Source organism: Amblyomma maculatum, chromosome 4 (genome assembly GCF_055883805.1).
Source record: "Amblyomma maculatum isolate TAMU_Amacu chromosome 4, ASM5588380v1, whole genome shotgun sequence".
In the NCBI taxonomy this organism is placed as follows: domain Eukaryota; kingdom Metazoa; phylum Arthropoda; class Arachnida; order Ixodida; family Ixodidae; genus Amblyomma; species Amblyomma maculatum.
Window position 1 is genome coordinate 77,400,487 of NC_139347.1, and position 18,005 is coordinate 77,418,491.

The following is an 18,005-nucleotide window of genomic DNA, read 5'->3' on the forward strand; positions in this document are numbered from 1 at the left end:
CCATATAGTTGGAATGAACGGTTTAGACTATTTGAAAGGATGAAAGGAGCAGGGGGTGGGGTGGAGTCAATTGTGCAAAAGCTCCGTTGAACAGTTATCTTACGGCTGCTGCCGTAAGCAAGCTTGAAAATGCCGTGCAGCTGGCAGCAATAATAAAATGCGCTTTCTTCTGTCACCAACTTGTTGCCACATTTTTGCAGATGAATGTCTCGAAGCAAGAAGTGCTGAAAGTTTCGTTCATACCTGTAAGTAAACATTATTCGCATATTTTTCCCTTAATATTGTTGGGCATCTACCAACATATCACGAGACGTTTTTCAAACATAGCTGTGACCGGGAAAATGAATCTTCTGTCCGCTGAACATCCTGAAGGAAAACGCCACTTGGCCGCCTGCGGGAACCGTTGTGAATGAGCCTAGTAAGGGCGTGCGCTCTGTTCTGAAAATGTTAGGAATCTCAACTAGATAAGCGTATTAAAGAACGGTACCGCGATAGAATACAATACCTCCTGTTCATGTATAGGAGCCTCCGTTTTATCTCAAACGTACGTCCTCATGCATGCCAGATTGATTGTCTTTGGTACGTTACTGCCCATTTTAAAGTTCCGCTTAAGGCCGATCTCGGATAAATTTTGTCCAACGCGAGGGGCATGTTATACTTTTTTCCCCACTGGCTGTACGTATACACGTGAGTAGGTTTGTCGGAAAACCACATCTATTGTGATACCATGCATATACTGACGACTGTTGAAGGATTAGTGAACAAAACAATCCTGGGAAATGCTTTAGCACCGCCTAAGAGTTGACGTGATAGCGTGCGTGTTTTTCCGACACTTTTGATGACTTTTGGCGCGATGACAGGTCACGGCAACGGTGTTCTTTTGGCAGAACGAGTTGAATACTCCATAACGTAAAATTAGCCTTGGTTTAACTCCGCTAAACCGATTAAAACGTGCGAAATCACAGTTTGGCCTGGTTTCGCTTGATGATTCGACATTGATAGACTGGCACAGAGTTGGGCAAAACTGTTACACATTTTTGGTTGGTTTGGTTTTTTGGGAAATGAATTAGGTACAGTATCTATCTTGCTTCTCGATGGACACTTACGCTTACAATTAACGGCATACAATTGGACTTACATATGTTGTCGCTCCCATCGCTATCGCAAAACTACCTCCAACTTGACTAGCAGGTGGATGCTAAATGGTATGCACCATCCTGAACACTAAATAAAGAAAGGTTGCGTCACAGTTTCGATACGGAATCATGTTCTTGATTATGACATGTTTGAAACGATGATAAGTTTTTCCAAGTTATGGTGACGCCTTCGACAAAAAGAGCTGATTACGCCAATTGCGTAAAACGCAGTTTACCGCGTTTGAAAAAAAAAAAAAAAAAAAAAAAAGGTTAATTCATACTTGGCTCAACAGTGAAGTGGCGGCTTACCCAGCGGTAATGAATATAAAGTTCGTAATGACTCGTTCGAATTTTTCTATCACGTATGAATTGCAAGTACTACGACGCTAGTGAACAGAGGCAGGATCGAGATGCTTGTTTTTTGCAATGAACCACGGGAGCAGCCGTCTTCGACATAGTTAAAGCTTTGATACCGTCTGCATCTAAACGCCCCCTGTTCATCACCACTCTGTCACTACCACCACCACCCCTCTGCGACTCTTTACTCGTTCATATCTTATCCCTCTCCGAGTTTTCCAGAAGAGGAAAAGGCACGGATATATGCCTCTAAGGAAAGATAACAAAATGTGGCAAATGAGCACCACGTGAAGTTTTCTGAGAAAGAACCGTGTGACTGCATACGCAATAAGTATGCGCAGTGCGCAACAAGCCTTATTCATGTGCAGCCAATTTTTAAAGGGGCCCTGCAACATAATTCGAGTGCATTGTTTTGCTTGTTTGTTGCAATTGTTGAGTTATGGCGATGCAATTACCATCGGTCGTACCACGCATATTTCGGTGTATAATATTCTAATCTGCCGGAGAACCAAGATCATGGTACTGACAGTGTCGGCACACAGTGGTGGTCTTTTGTAGCGGACATGACTTAAACTGGCAGGAGTTTGATTGTTGGATAAACAGCAAATGCACTGCTAATTGTGTCAATTAGGAAAATACGTTACGCTGCGTTGTAGTGGTTTATATTACGTCAACGAATCCAACATGTTTACTTTAAGTAAAGGCAGTGCAGTGAAAGTGTTGCAAAAAAGCACCAGTAGAGGCGCTGGTTACCACTTTTTATCAAAGAATTTCGCGACCCATACTCGTGGGCAGCTTTCTGTGGCTATGCAGCCAAGGTGCGTCGCTTCGCATTATTGTAGTATATTTGCGGCTGGAGAGAAAGTGGCAGTTAAGGAGCGTGCACACAATAGTTGGTCGTCAACTTTAGCGAAAACGTGTTGCAGCGACCAGGAAACTATGAGCAGCCATCTTTCGTGGCGTTGCAGTAACGGGCTCATATAGGCTGTTTCGATTGGTCCCACCGCATGTCGTCATTGTGCGAGTGAAATGGGAAGACCGAGGAATTAAAAGTTGAGAGAAATTTTTGGTTTGCTTGGATTTTTAAATTTATTTCCTTAATGACTCCCGTTAGAGTGCACTGATTCCTGCTGCTTTGTTGGAGACCTGGCGCTTGTCTTTGCAGCCCCCACAAATATTTGATGATGCCTGGGGACTTGTATGTAAAAATCCCTATCTGCTTCAAAATTTCGCTTATTTCGCTCTGCAGAGCACAGCTCGAGTGACGTATATACAAGCCTGATCCCATCTGTACAGCAGCTACAGAGGTGTTTCTTGCATTCTCAGCCTCCGATATACGGCTGTAGGGGCAAGGACATATATTGCACCGCTTACGGCGTTCGGCTTGGAAGCCATACGCTGTAGCCACTGAGCTGCCGCAGCGGGAATTTTGATTTGAGCCTTCGATATGCGACTGAGCGCAGTTACAGAATATAATTTGCGAGAGCTCACTCTTTTTAGCTACGAGGTACCGACGTCGTAACCTAAACGTCGATGTGCTTGCAGTGGCCCCCATACCTGACCGTCTCCTACCGAGGCGACAAACTGGCAGTGGGCGGGCCAATGGGCCAGGTACTCGACGCTCTGACCACCAGCCTTAACATGACGTAAGTTTGGTACGCTTCCTTTCGAGATCTTATATGCAAATGTGGAGAAGGCAATCGGGTTGGCCGATAACGTGTCATGGTTTGGTCTCCACATGAAACGGCTTAGCAGGGGATATGCGCAGAAAGAACACAGGGTAGCAAATCTTAGCGATCCCATTACCCAAAAAGCATCCAAGGGTCAGTAAGCATTTGTTTTTCTTTAAAAGCTATTAAGATGCTAAAAAGGTCTTTCAGAATTCATGGCCTAGTTTAAAGGATTCCTGCCGCAAGTGAAAGCTCACTGACGTCATTTCTTTGAATCTCATGATCCTTTCCTAAACAATAATAATAGAACTTTGCCACGCTTAATCCCTGTAATGCGGCAGGTCCACAGAGACTGGTTTGCGGAGGTCCGCTGCCACTGGTAGGGTGCACATAGGCTCTTCCCTTTTAGGTAAATCCAGGGTTCGCCCAATTTTTTCTACCCGAAGTTATTTCTTGAAAGTCGGTGTAAACCTGATTCTTAAGCGAAACTCCGCCTTCTGGAGATCAAATTTTGCAGTGCACAAAGATGAATCTAGCGCACGAAATAGAGCGGATATCATGTGCTCATTCCCGAGCTGTGTTTTGAGTTGAAACCTTTTCTGATATTTGTTATTTATGACGCAGCTTCATGGAGGAAAACTCCGAAAAATTCGTTTTATAAATTAGGGGCCGAAACGCGAGTACCGATTTGTCTTATTGCCATGATTGCATCAAGCGCCAACCAAGTAAACAATGGTTCGCTCCAACACTGGTGTGCGCTTTAAATATTTCGCTCTAATGTTGAATGAAACAATGCCGAAAGCTGGGTGAGTTGATTAAATTTTATGAGATAATATAGCACGAATTAAATACGAAAGGTGCGGCACAGACAAGCGCTAACTCGCAACCATGTCTTGAAAAACTGCGGCTTCCGACTGATGCCTTTTTGTTGTATGCTTTTTTTAAGGTGTTGCCTAGGTATAACTGTGTATTCCGCAATAACCCATAGTGGCGAGTTAACACTTGTCGCTGTCGTACTGTCCGATTTTCGTCTTCCCTTCACGCTATATTACATCACGGTGTTGAACGAAAATTCTCACAACGTACAAAGGGCCTTCCGAGAACTTGGAAATACGGCGCAGGAAATAACAATGTGCGTACATAAATAATTGAAGTGAGGAAATGTAACATCTCATTTTGTGAACAGTTTAGATTTGCGCTTTTCATTTTCACAATATCTTTTATCAAAATAATGCGACTGAGTAAAACAATTGGAAGTACTTAAGCCCCGCCTTTAAAGACACGATGCGACATGATGGCCGACGCCCCTTGCGTATTTAATCACTAACCCTTTAATTTGTTCCTCTATTATTTCACACATACTCGTTACCTAGAGTACACTTATAATTCTCCACGTTGTTTGAAAGATCACCTGATAGTTACAAAGCCCCGCTTTAACCAAGCCGTAACGAAAGTGCCTGTATGGCCTATATGACTACCTTGCCTCATTCAGCATCCAAGAGCACTGGAAGGTTGATTCTTATTCCACCTTCCCACCTCAAATAAGCTAGCCGAGTTGGCAGTTCCACCAGCTCCATCCAACTTTATCAAATCATGTGGACGGTCGCACAACCAGCCGACGAATCAGTGCCCGGCCATTTCGCCTGCCAGCTACCACCTGCCTGCTACCATGTACCAACTACAACCTACCAGAGCAATACCGGTGGCTTTTCGCTCACAGAGCCGACGCCGGTTTTTCTGGAGAAAGTAGTCTTTAACACTCTCGTGTTCGTACAGTGTTATTCTTGCCCAAAAACGAGACCTAGAAGTAAATTGTTCTCTCATGCAAAAATTTTCTGAAAAAGCAATTTCGATAAAATAAATAAATACCCGAAAACGAGATCAGAAGTATAAAAAAGCGATGTTCCCTTGAGAAACAGGGCACCCAAAACTGCCAATTGCATGGAACCTCTCTCAATTTATCACTTCATAAAAGTTGTATCCAAAGTGGGAACACTTATTGGACAAAACTTTGAACACGCTTCCAGATGTATGCAGTTGGCGAAGGCCTTTCTAGGCTAATGGAACGAAATCCCGTGCGCGAGAGTCGGGCGCTAGTTGTGCGCGAAATCTGTGCGTCAAATCTGCGCGCTGATGTGTCACTTGTCAATCATCCAAGTGAGGCCATCAGAAAAATAAAAATTCATTCTCCAGCGGGAATCGAACCTCCAAACCTCGGATCCCCAGCCGAGCGCTTTAACCAACTGCGCACCGAATCGTGAAACGTACATTCTAATTCTCCTTGTCTACCGTGAAGATAATAATAGCGATGACAATGACGCTGCAGTTAGTGATAATGACAATAATGACAGTAGCAATGATAATGACAATGAATTCAGTTGATAATGATAATAAGAGCAAACGTGATGCACCGTGTGCAGCAGCAGCAACGCTCCGGCTTTCGCATTTCTGTTGTATAGATTCCACAGCGCTCTCGGAATTTGCCCGTTACAAGCAGTGGCCACTTTAGCTGAACGCTGCTTAGCGGGACCAGCATGAGAGGAACGATTGGAATTCACAGGACAGAATATAATACGGTCTTCTCCCGCGAGCCGAACGTCATTTCATCAAATGGCCTTGCCTTCTGGACCCAGTGAACTGAAGCCTTCTGTGCCGCTTAGTAAAAAGCGGCGACTGACCCACGGATAAAAAGCACCTTTGCGGTCTGTCGGGCCTCGTGCCGAGTGCGTAAGAGAGTATACATAGAGCGGGTATCGTCACTGGATTGTCGCGTGGGGTCGGTTTCGCAGGCGCGAAGTCTATAGCCCGAGCGCGCCCAGCTAAGTGGGTGATTGCCATTATGGAGCTTATCGCGTCTTTCCTGCGCAGGTTTCTTTCGCGCGCTGGAAACACATTTCTTGTGAGAGTCCTTTATCACCCGATAACGGGGAGCAACTCTGTGATCGGACTGTGCTACAGCAGCACAAAACAGTACCAAATACATAAGAGTGAAATGTCCCGCGAGTTCAAGAAACGATTCCATCTGGTCCGGTCTCGACAGGTGTTTTCCTTGTGCATTTTTTACCGAAAGAGGACATGAAAAACTACAACAAAATATTTCTTGCACAAAGTTCAAACGGTTTCCTATTTACTCTGAGCAGGTTTGAAGCGACCCTTCCGTCGGACGGACAAATGGGAATCCGCCTTCCTAACGGCTCTTGGACGGGAGCTGTCGGCAATGTTCAAAGAAGGGTACGAGCCAAGCACTTGACCACAATTGTATTATCGCATCGCTGCACCCTTCGGAGCTCACATCGGATGACCTGCGCTGCTTCTCACGAGATTCGCACGTGCACTTCCACCTGTGTTCTTTGCGAGAATATTTATTCATCTGTGAAGCGTATAATTTTTGCTAAGGTTTAGTCCATTGTTGTCTAGGGGACCTTCCAAGGTTTACTATATTTGAAATGAAGTAATAATTACTCATTGACATTCACCGAACACTGTCATCATCTAGCTTCCCTTTGCAGAAATGCAGCTGGGCTTGATGGAAGGTGAAGAGTAATTACTTGAGGTGAAGAGTAATTACTTCTTACGAAGGTTTATTACTTAATTTCACAATGAATGTTTAAAAAGGTTGCGTAGCTCTCTTTGTACACACTCCTTAAACCGTCTGACCAAGTAGCGTCTCCCACACTGCCTGATCCGCTTAGCAACAACGCACTTGAGCATGAAGCACTGTGTGCGGCAAAGACAGTAACTTTTGTAGAAGCTATATGCTTTGCTTTATATGCTTAAAGAAAAAGTGGGCAAAGGGGGCAAGTTACACTCGGGCTGTATTTGTGCCCAGGAAGTGGACATGACCATCGTGCCCATGATCCAGTCTCACAGCCGCATGACAGTGGGCGAGTACGGCCCGCCCATCATGTACGTGCAGTTCGGCATACTCTCGGGCAGCGGAGTCAGCACTTCCAACGTCTTCGGGTACATACTGACCTTCGACTGGAAGGTGAGACCGCGTGCGGCGCAGAGTAATTTGAGGCTGTGGTCGGATACAGCTCAAGCCAGCAGTAACCGCCACGAAAAATCCCTCCGAGACAGAAAATATAGTGTGCTGTTATTAAAGGTTTTCAGGTTACCCAAATATAATGCTAATTATCTGATCAGATTTAAAGCTGAATGATTTCGATGCCTCTGGCTTGTATGGTATAATAAAGCTTGAAAAGGTGATTCTGTTTATGCTTCAGCGGAGTGTTATACACACCGCGTACCAAAGCCACAGCTGTTTTTTTTTTTGTTTTTTTTTTGTTTTGTTTTTTTTTGTTTTTTTAATTCGTTATTTATGCAAGGTCTTGGCGGCGCGAAAGCTGCTGGGTACAAAATAACACAAATGCGAGCATCCACTGAGCATCCGGCCTATTTTTATCTCGCGTGCTCACTCTTTTTATTTTTTAGGAAGTTTGTCATAAGCCTTAGATAGAAAGGAGGAAAGGAACGTAGAAGAAAGTTAGAAGGAGTGGAGTCACGTGCTGTTGTGAACACCAAAAAGGCCAAATAGAGAGCAAGATACAGCATAAAAAAAGGGAGAGGAGATACAAGATAACAACAACAAAATAGGTCTTCATATAATAATATATGGCTTCCATTCACAAGTATTCGTCGTATATTGTGAAACAACAAACGATGATGCTACAACACTGCTGCAGTGTCGTTACCCCTTAAAAAAAAAAAAAAGAAAAAAAAAAGATTCTGGCGCGTGCCAGATCAAATGTCACAACAGACAACTGCCTACACTATGCGACAATAAACAAGGAATAATGAATGGTCCCTTGTAAGCCCCTTGCGTTTGTATACCGGGGACGATGCCCATATAAGTACTGATAAGTCTCCATACAAGATGGCATTCCAGTTGTTTTTCAGGCCATGAGGGTAGTTCTTACTCGGAACAGACGTCATGCTTTCAGAGGCATGATACGCCATTAAGCCTAAGGCTGACGAGATAGAAGTAAGCACACAGTCCTTAATCGTGTGTGTCGATACGCAATGGGCGAGCCTGAAGACATTTCCCACTGCTGCAATGATAAATGTCAACGCTACGGTTCGATTCAGCGCACAATAATTAAGGTCGACAGTCTGAAGCCTTATGCTGCTGCACCGAGCAGAGAGAAAAGGGGAAAAGGAAAGATAGAAAAGATGTCAAAATATAAGGCAAGGTAGGTGGGAGGTTTCAGTGATATCGACGTTAAGTTCATTCGCAAAATAAATACGTTTTTCAGTGACAGGCAGAGATTCTTCAGAATATTAAAAAATGTAATGTTATTACATCTGCGTTACAGTTCTGTCGAATAGAAATCTACATAGCCGAAATGGCCTTTCTGTACGTTTACTTCCCAGCTACACCTCGTACTTGTGTTAGTGAGAAGGCGTGAGGAAAAAAATGTGCAAATAAAACACAAATAATGATTTGTATACCCGTGGAGGGCTCAATCCTCGATTGAAGGGCTTGTGAGTGGAACGGCTGACACTAGAAATTTGAGTGCAAAATGGCACCGTTCATTTCTTACCGGTAACAATTACACCTAGGTTTTTCACATGAGCCTCTCCAGTCATTTCTGTGCAAATTACCCCCCCCCCCCTCCCTTTCTTTTTTTCTAATTTTTCGTGCTTGTTCGATAACGTTTCCAGAAAGAGGGCAGCAGGTCTCCTGGGGGCATAGCGAATATAGTTAAAGTTGACCAGATGAGGTACCTGTCACTAAGCACGTTTCACCTCTGGGTCTACGAACGGTCCACCCGCAGGTGTGGGCTCTGCTCCTCAGCACAATCCCTGTGCTGGCCCTATTGGTGAGCTTGTCTGAATGCCTCGTCCACAAGACCTCTTGGAAGAGGATGTTGTCTCAAGTGCACGCATGGGGATGGGAGCTCTTCAGGAATCTTCTCTATGAAAGTAAGTCTAAGCCAGAGGTAAGGCCTAGTTTGCTACTACAACGCTTCCGTATAATCATGGTGCACGTACACGCATGAGATATCAAGCTGTCGACCCTGATTCCTTCGATCGGGCACATGCATGAATGCATTGACTGAATTGTGGTCGTCTTATCTATGGCCTAATAAGTATCCGACCACTCGCATTCGACTTATCTATACTACCATGATGTTGACCAAAAGCAGCCGTAGGCGTTTTTTCGTGAAATAAAACTTCAGTCAATATCACCTGAGACAATCTTCCGGTTTTTAGCGTGTCTGTGTGCGAAGCTCAACTTTTCTCCCACAGGCACTCCGAGATGTGTGATTCACATACACCATGGCCTGACATTAATTTACCGGACAGATATGTCTCGTCTACATCGACTTGCACAGAACATTACTGAAACTCCTGGAATGGCAAAACACTATGCGCCTCTTGCGTGATTGCTAGCACAAACCTCACGGATTCCTGAAGCATTAAGTCGGGCGTGCAACAAAGGGACGAGCTTTGTGCATTCTATTATGGTTTGGTTTGGTTTAGTTTGGCTGATGGAGTTTAACTTCCTCTCGAGCTATGAGAGACGAAGTAGTCAAGGACTCTGGAAATGTCGACCACCTGGGGTTCTTTAACATGCGCTGACATCGCACAGCACACGGGCGTATTGCTTTTCGCCTGCATAGAAAGGTTACCGCCGTGGCCAGGATTCGATCTCGCATACTTGGGTATAGCAGTCGAGCATCCTAGCCACTGCTCCACCGCGGTGGGGCTGCATTCTATCATCAGCGAAAGAGAAAACAGTATATGCTCCAACTCTGATGATGTGACGATAAACCCGTAATTCGTTCATCACGTCACTCTGCTTAATCATGCGCGTGTATTATAATACACGCGTAAAAGAAAAATAAAGTATACTTTATTTTTCTTTTCAAAAGCATTTTCTTGCAGATTAGTCGCCAGTTTCCTCTTGTGAGCATGCGCCATTTGAAATTTGTAAAAATACGAGCGTTCTTTGTTGATGTAAATTTTCTGGCCATTTGCAGCTCAACCCTGCGAGACAGGTGTAAATTTTTTTTTTCAACCTTAAACACGATGATCGAACTTGATGTTGAAGAACCGTTGTCTTCACATCTCATTCCCCTTGGTGCAGGCTCTCCGCGCTGTCCGTCGCAGACATCTGGGCGCGCCGTACTGACGGTATGGTTGCTGGCGGTGTTGGTGATCGCCAACTCGTTTGCGGGTCACCTCAAGTCCAGCATGGCCATCAAGAACGAGCCCCAGCAGGTGGACAGCATACACGACGTGGTGGCCCGGCGCGGACTCAGGCCTATCGTCTGGAAGGGTTCACACTACGAGGCATTCCTTTCGGTCGGTCGCCCATCGGACACTTATTGCGTGGTCGTGTGAAAGCCATATCGCATGTGGTGAAGTTTCACACCGCCGCTTTTCCAAACGAGCTCGAGGACAAATGCTCTCAACTATGCTTACTATAAACTGGTGCACTTGGGGCACGTGGCATGAATCTTATTTAGGAGCTCCAGGTATCTTTCTTCCTTCTTCCTTGACGGCCTAACAGCGCTCGCTATATCCATACTAACGAAAGAATTCTCAAAAGAAATTCGTAAGGAGGCTACGCTCGCATGTTTTCTGCTGGTGCAGTGGTTAGTTTACGTGTTGGCCACTTAATGAAAATGTTTCTATGAACTTCACGAGAAAAAAAAATGTGGTCAATGTGGTTTTCTCATGAAATTCGCCTTGCATGGAGAAATTTAAGAGCGTTCCTAAGCAGAATATTTATTGTGTCTTTAGGTAATCGAGGGTGCCAGAAATCAGTCATCCTAATGAAGTAAACAGTGCTTAGAAACTTAGGGAAAATGAATTTTATGGCTATAATCGTGCGACGTACTGAACTTCGGAAATATTATGCTGAGATGGGATTTTATGCTTCTGTTATTGATTTTTTAATGTTCATTTGGTTATTATGTTTTTGTTCCTTTCCGAATTCTGCGAAAGCAATCTATATGCATATACGTAGGATGTTTTTCGTATTCGATGTGAATATTGTACGTGTTACTAATTGATGTGCACATTTCCTACGCCACTCGGATGCTATTGTGTGCATAGGTTTCCTGGACCCTGTAAAGCCGCGCAGACAATTTTTAGCCACGGAACCCTCCAGCTGCATATGAAAAATAAACTCATTGTCTACCCAGACGGCCCGTTCTCCGGTGCTGAGCCAGCTGTGGCGCATGGTGTCCCGAACCAACGGCTCGCAGCTGGGCCGCGACATGTTCCGAGATGAGCATATGCGCCAGGTGGTGGAGCGGCGCTCGGTGCTGATGGTGGACCACATCTCGCTTCAGTGGCGCACGGCCGCTTATTGCCGCCGCACAATGGTGCCCAGCTTCCACTTCGCACGCGAGCACGTTGACGAGAACCCGCTCTCCTTCCTCATGTCTCGTACCATGCGCAGGGACCTTCACCAGCGCATCTATGCCAGGTACGCGCACATGATTTGCATTTTTTCTGCTTAATAGGGCTCATGCTCGCAGATCATTTCCGTACATCCGTCCGTCCGTAACGTCTTCATTACGTAGAAGGCGGTAGCTCGCAGCTGACATAGCCAAACACTAAAACTGGACGTAGGGCTCCCTGGCATTACGTTTGGCAGGCGCTGCCAACTCGGGCCTCTCCTTTTATATGGTAGGGTGATATCAGAATCAGCCTGCCAATACCCTTGCATTCACGTTATTCCTAGGCCACGCAGATCCGTTTAAGGCCACGCAGACACGTTCATACGGCTCGGTTAAAGCGGGGCTTTATATGTTCGCTGGTAGCTTACGCTATCGCGTTATCGCGAAAGTGGGAGTGAAAAAAGAGAGAAAGAGGTGCTGTTGTGGAGGGCTTCGGACTATCGCGCGATAGAAACTTTCGACTCGTCGCAGTTTAGTTATCCAAAGTACCCCCTAGAATTTTTAAAATAATTACAGAATTCCACTTCCTTATATAGTTTCGCTTAAGAGCTTAATCGCAAAAGGCTTTCCTCTTACTTTTCTCGTACCTCATATATCTTCTATCTCTATATTGCATGTTTGTATGCATCCTATAATTCCATTTCTTTTCTTTTCTTTGGTAGCGTTGTGAGCGACATCGGCATCTTAGGATCCCTCTCCTCGACATACGAGACTGAACCGACTGACACGTCACGTTTATAATTTATTGTTTCCGTGTTCATTGTGCCTGCCTTCATCATGTGTGTATTTACCTCAACTGTAGCCCCTCCTTATGTAATGTCTCGGGACCTTAAGGATGAACAAATGAAAACAGAAATAGAAACACGTGTCACTACGGGCCTTTTTATACGGACTATGCCTAACTAGCCGAACGGGGAAATTATGCCAACGTCAGCAGCTATTGCGACGTCTGGCGGAGACATCTCGCGCAATCTCGTGGAATCTCGAGAACACAGCTCGCGAACAAATCTCACGGAATCTCGTGGGCGCAAGTATTTCGCCATGAGATTAGAAAGGCTTTCGCCTTAAAAAGTGGTCATTACGTTTTGCAGTGCTACGTCACACTACTTTAACCGCCACTGTCAGAAATCGCTTTTTCGCTACGGGGTCAGTCTCCACGTAGTGGGACAGGATCTTGATGAGAGTTTATAAATAAAAGACCACGTGGTAGCACTAGAGCTGAATCGAATCTGATGCACATCCGCTGATTTGGCTACATGTGCGTCAGATTTTTTTTCTTTTTCGGAAATTCGTTTCTTTTTCAAATTAAATACGCTGTTCAGTGGCACGCGTATTAAAGCTTCCTATTTTCTATAGACCCCGCAGTGGTGGTGCAATGGTTAGGGTGCTCGACTACTGTGCCCAAGGATGCGGGATCGAATCCCGGTGCCCTGCTTTTCGATGGCGACGAAAAGCAAGGCACCCGTGCGCTGTGCGTTGCTAGTGCACGTTAAAGAACCGCAAGTGGTCGAAATTTTCGGACCCTCCACTACAACGCCTCTCATAGCCAGAGCCGCTTTGGGACGTTAAAACCCCACAAACCAAACCAAACTATTTTCTCTAGCGCCAGAGGAGACATTCTTGATGCTACGCGAAACACAGTGTCGAGAAAGCGCATTAAAAATATACTGTGAAGTGCGGTAAGAACTGCATCTGATTACATTTTGGCTTATGAGATAACGCTTTGCTGCAGGAAAGAAGTTGTTACCATGTTGCCTATTCTAGTCTTCTTTATGGCGTGCAAGCTAGTGGGGTTGAGTTTGTTATCCGGACTCCAGAGAAGCTATAAGAGGTAACTTGCAGCTTGTTGCGCACACGAGCGTGTTCTCCCACATTTCGTCGCTGCGCTCGTGATAAAGCAGACTTAGCCGTTCTTGCGTTCTTGCTAGGAGATTGGTAGGTTGTACCAACCGCCTACCACGTAAAAGGACCACTGACCTCGTGAAGCCTCGTAAACATCTTCACTGCGTATACACATCGCTGCCATTCGATATTGAAATAAATTGTAAACCTGGTTACGCGGCATTGCACGGTCGTCACTGAAGCTATTTTTTTTTTCAACTGCGTTGTTTTCTAATACAGCATCACAATGCTTGTCGTGGATAACACGCCTGTCAAAAGCACAACACGAATATTTGCGCAGGGAGTCTGTGCGCTGACGTCTGGAGTAAAGTAAGGGCAGAAGTAAGTTGGGCTATAATTCTATATACGTGTTGATGATGATGTTTTTTTTTTTTTCAACTGCGTTGTTTTCTAATACCGCATCACAATGCTTGTCGTGGATAACACGCCTGTCAAAAGCACAACACGAATATTTGCGCAGGGAGTCTGTGCGCTGACGTCTGGAGTAAAGTAAGGGCAGAAGTAAGTTGGGCTATAATTCTATATACGTGTTGATGTCACTATTAAAACACGTTCTAACCTTGAGACCGATTGGTGACAGACGCCAAAAGCCACGCACCGTTTGTTGCGCGCAGGATCACGTGGATGTACGAGAGCGGTCTGGTGAGCAAGTGGATGGCAGATAGCCTGGGCGACTGGCAACGCTGCGTGCGCCAAGCCGGTGGCCACGCAGCGGAAGACCTCACCGTCAACGACACGCTGGCCAGCTTCGTGCTCTGGACGCTGGTCATGGCGGCGGCCGCAGTGGCCTTCATCGTCGAGATGCTGCACAGGCCGCGGGACACCGCCACCCACCCGGAGCCCGAGACGGGGCCGAGGCAATGGGCCAGCTCAACGCGAATCCAGCTGAAGCGCTCCCGCGTCCTACGAACACGTCATCGCCTTCCCGCGAAGGCAGCGGCGTTTAGTGAACTCTTAACAGAGTAGAGCGACACGAAAATATCCATAGGGTCGCGCAAGGTACCTGGACAAAACTTGCCGATATCAATCAATCAGTCAATCAACATGGGAAGAGCTGAGATGGCACGGTCGTAATATTTTGATAACACCACGGAAGTTTAAACGTCGCTGATCTTTTCGATTGTTTTTGAGAGGTTTCCAGCACAGCATCTTTTCTTCATACACGGATAATGGTTAGAGACATTAAAGACAACTGTATGAATTATTGTTCTCAGTAAAAATTAAATTTCTGGCTTTTTCTGGTTATGCAAACGTTTGTCCTTCAGCAGACGGTTCATTATCTCCGATAAAATGGCACTGAAATGTAATCCCGCCAATCAATTCAAAGTCGATATGACCTTACCAAAAAGTACAGATCGCCACCTAGACGGCGGTGAAATACTTCATTGCTCTGAAAAGATCAGTACATGGAGGTATACATAAGCCGATCCATAAGGGTCCGGTCCTTACAAATACTAGTTGGGGTCCTTAGTACAGTACCCCAGGGGCTGATTTCGAAGCTAATTGTGGTGCAGCGCCAACGCACGCATTTTAGTTGCGAAATACAGCTGTAGTGACGCCTGCATTCCTGTATTTATTATTATTTTTTTTTTAGCTCATAAATGCTGTTTTCGGATAGAGTGGTCCCATTGTAATTAGAATGCGGTACTCCATTGATCCGGGCCAGCTACAATTTGTCCCCCGTGTCTCTTCAAGTACGCTGGCGTTTGTCTCGTCCGGAATAGCCCGCCTCCAAACCCACCGATCGTTGGTTCTGTACAGAAGCATTTCCGCCCATCCAGCGCTGCCATAACAGAGGAGCCATTGAAAACTACCTGAAGCGACGCGCTGTTTGTTGTGACAAAAACAGCCGCATTACATTGCAGTCCACATGTCACTATAACACATGCGTACTGGGCTGACATCTTAGCGGAGTTTTAAAGTCTCCAAGTATTCATGCTAATTATATAGCCGAGGCTTTAGCGTTACATCACTATTCACAAGCCCTCTTCCATGGAAATGGCTGCGACAGCGATTCCTTCCTTTTCTTCATGCAGCCTGCTAACTATTGCTCAGCCAGAACGTAGTGACGGACCCTCGCTTTTTGGTCAGCTCTGCAAGGCAAATTGGCTTACAGCAGGGCAGGAAATATTAAACACCATCAAACTCGTTTTCGCGATACATCTGCAGCCCTGTAATTGTGTGCCATCGCTTGCTTGCAATGTCCATAACCTTGCTTTACGTGCCCCTTTTAACAGTTTTCTTTATTCTACAATAACATTTTCTTCTCGAACAATAAATTATCGTGAAAGAAAGCAACGAACAAGACATAATGTAGAGACGCAGCTGTGCGAGTACGGCAACCTTAAAATGACTAAGAATAAGGCCCTGAAGGCTGTGGTGACCGGGAAGCTGCAGTGGCTGTTGTTGTTTTAGCAAACACTGTAGTAGCAGACAGCAGAACAAAGGATGCGTATTGAGGGTGCCCGCCGGACCAGAGTAGAGAAAAATTGGGCGTCAAGGAGGTCATACGACACGGAGGGCATGCGGAAGAAACGGTCATTAGTAATTTAGAAAATGAAGCAGAACGCTTAAATTAGACACAATTTTCAGTTAACGAGTTGACCTACCTTGCGACAGTAAAAGTCTGCGAAACGATGCAGGCAGGGTTGAGTAAAGCATTCAGATTCTCGAAACTACTCAACTGTACGTGCGCCCTTTTCGAGATAATGCAGGAGTGTCTGTATAGAGCAAGACTGATATAGTTTTCTCAAGCAACTATCTCAAACCTTCTTATAGGTTAGTACCCGTTACGAGCCAGGAATTGTGCGCATGAACGCGCGTACTTGGCCTCGATGTTAAGAAATGCAGGGTGCGCAAAATTGAGAGAAACCCGGACAAAGCGTTATACACTCATAAGATTCGATCATTCGAGCTCCAGATGGAAGCCAAGCAGTTCCAACGACTAAACTGAGCCCATGATAGATCGCCTAACTCGACTGACCTCATTGTTTTCTATCGGCTGTACCACTATCGACTGCGCTACTTCAATGCTGCAGCACAGGTCGATTCCGCGAATATGTAAACACAGCAAATAAATGCTATAGCTGCGAGTAAACACGCAGATGTAGCGTTTATTTATGTTAAAGATACGAGGTCCATAGCTGCAGCTATCGGTTCCGTATTTCTTGTGTAGCCAAGAAGCAAAGCTGATAAAAAATGTTTTCGATCAATCAGTGTTTGTTAGCCAATATGCTGCGAACGTGTATACGAGCCCCATATACGGTCTCTGAGGGTAAACGTAAGTGATGGCCACGTCTTTAAGCCGACCGCTTCAAACACATTGCGTAGTTGTACATTCTCGTTTCGATCGAAATTTTTCTGTCCACTACGATACATTTTTGACGCAGGTCGTGATTTTTATAGCCTGATGGAACTGGTTGAAGGCTGAACGCTCAGCGATGCCAGAGCTCTCGACACACTCCGAGCATGTCGCATATAGCACTCATAACTCCAGCCAGTTCCTCTCCTCTGGCTGCTATTGCACCGGCCCGTAGAAAATTCAGTGGGATCAGATGAATTCTTGTGCTTGCACAATGTCGTGTTTAGTAGGCACTCGCATAGGTCACAGCGCACGAAAGACTTTCGCAAATAGCGTTTCGCCAGTGCAGAGAGAGTTGGCTATATGTCTGGGTTTGAGAGTAAGTACGAACCGGTTTCGGCTCGAGAGTATCGTATTCTGGTCCACTGACATCGAATTGTTTACAATTCACAAAAGTAACTTTAGGTTATTATTAAGCACATACAGCGTTCACCTTGTCACGAGGTTTCACAGCTCCACCTTCACTCAAGGCCAAACTGTTCATCCCTCTCCATGAGAGAAAAGTGATACAAGAGCGCCCTTAGGAGATGCGCCACTTTCAGGTGCGTAGTGTGCACAGTGTGCAATTCGATATGTCAAATGGCCCACTCAACACAAGTTCGATAAATGCGATCAATGTTACATTAACTTTGTCAAAATTTGTCAAAATGTTCTGATTGTCTGCTGAAGGCATAATTCGATATATCCTGGTCCTATATAGCCGAGCTAGACTGTTTGTGAAATGTCATTGACAGATTGCTGGTATACCACGGACTTCTAAGAAACGCAGGTTGCATCTTACTATTGCAATCGACGGACTTTCAATAACAGAACGGGTTTTAACTCGTAGGGTTTATTTAGCTTTGCACTCCCCATGCCCATTTCCCTTTTAAGGAGGGATAAGAAATGTGGGAATGCTAGTAAATTGGGTAAAAACAAAACAGCCAAGAAGACTTGTGAGGAATTGTTATACAGTATGGCTTTTACTTATAAAACTGGCCGCAGTTGTGGTCTGCCCAAGAGAGTCAAGAAAGAGGCACACAGAGTATCTTTATTGCGTGCTTTGTTCGCCGCTCTATCTCTGACCTCGAATCTGTGGATGTCCATGGTGGCAACTACGACCTTTTAAACGTTACACTTCAGAATTCTAGCATACAAGTGAAACGAGTAGTAGTCTGTCAGC

The 18,005-nt window shown here is 45.3% G+C and overlaps 1 protein-coding gene across 1 annotated transcript; it reads left to right on the forward strand.

Annotated features, from left to right (window-relative positions):
- Positions 1-200: 200 nt before the first annotated feature.
- Positions 201-14,655, forward strand: LOC146191477 (putative glutamate receptor). Its single transcript, XM_084599955.1, has 8 exons — positions 201-245; positions 3,039-3,139; positions 6,304-6,394; positions 6,993-7,151; positions 8,941-9,088; positions 10,257-10,474; positions 11,320-11,606; positions 14,097-14,655. Exons 1-8 carry the CDS (start codon positions 201-203, stop codon positions 14,446-14,448), a joined length of 1,401 nt encoding a protein of 466 aa, XP_084456081.1. The 3' UTR covers positions 14,449-14,655.
- Positions 14,656-18,005: the final 3,350 nt, after the last annotated feature.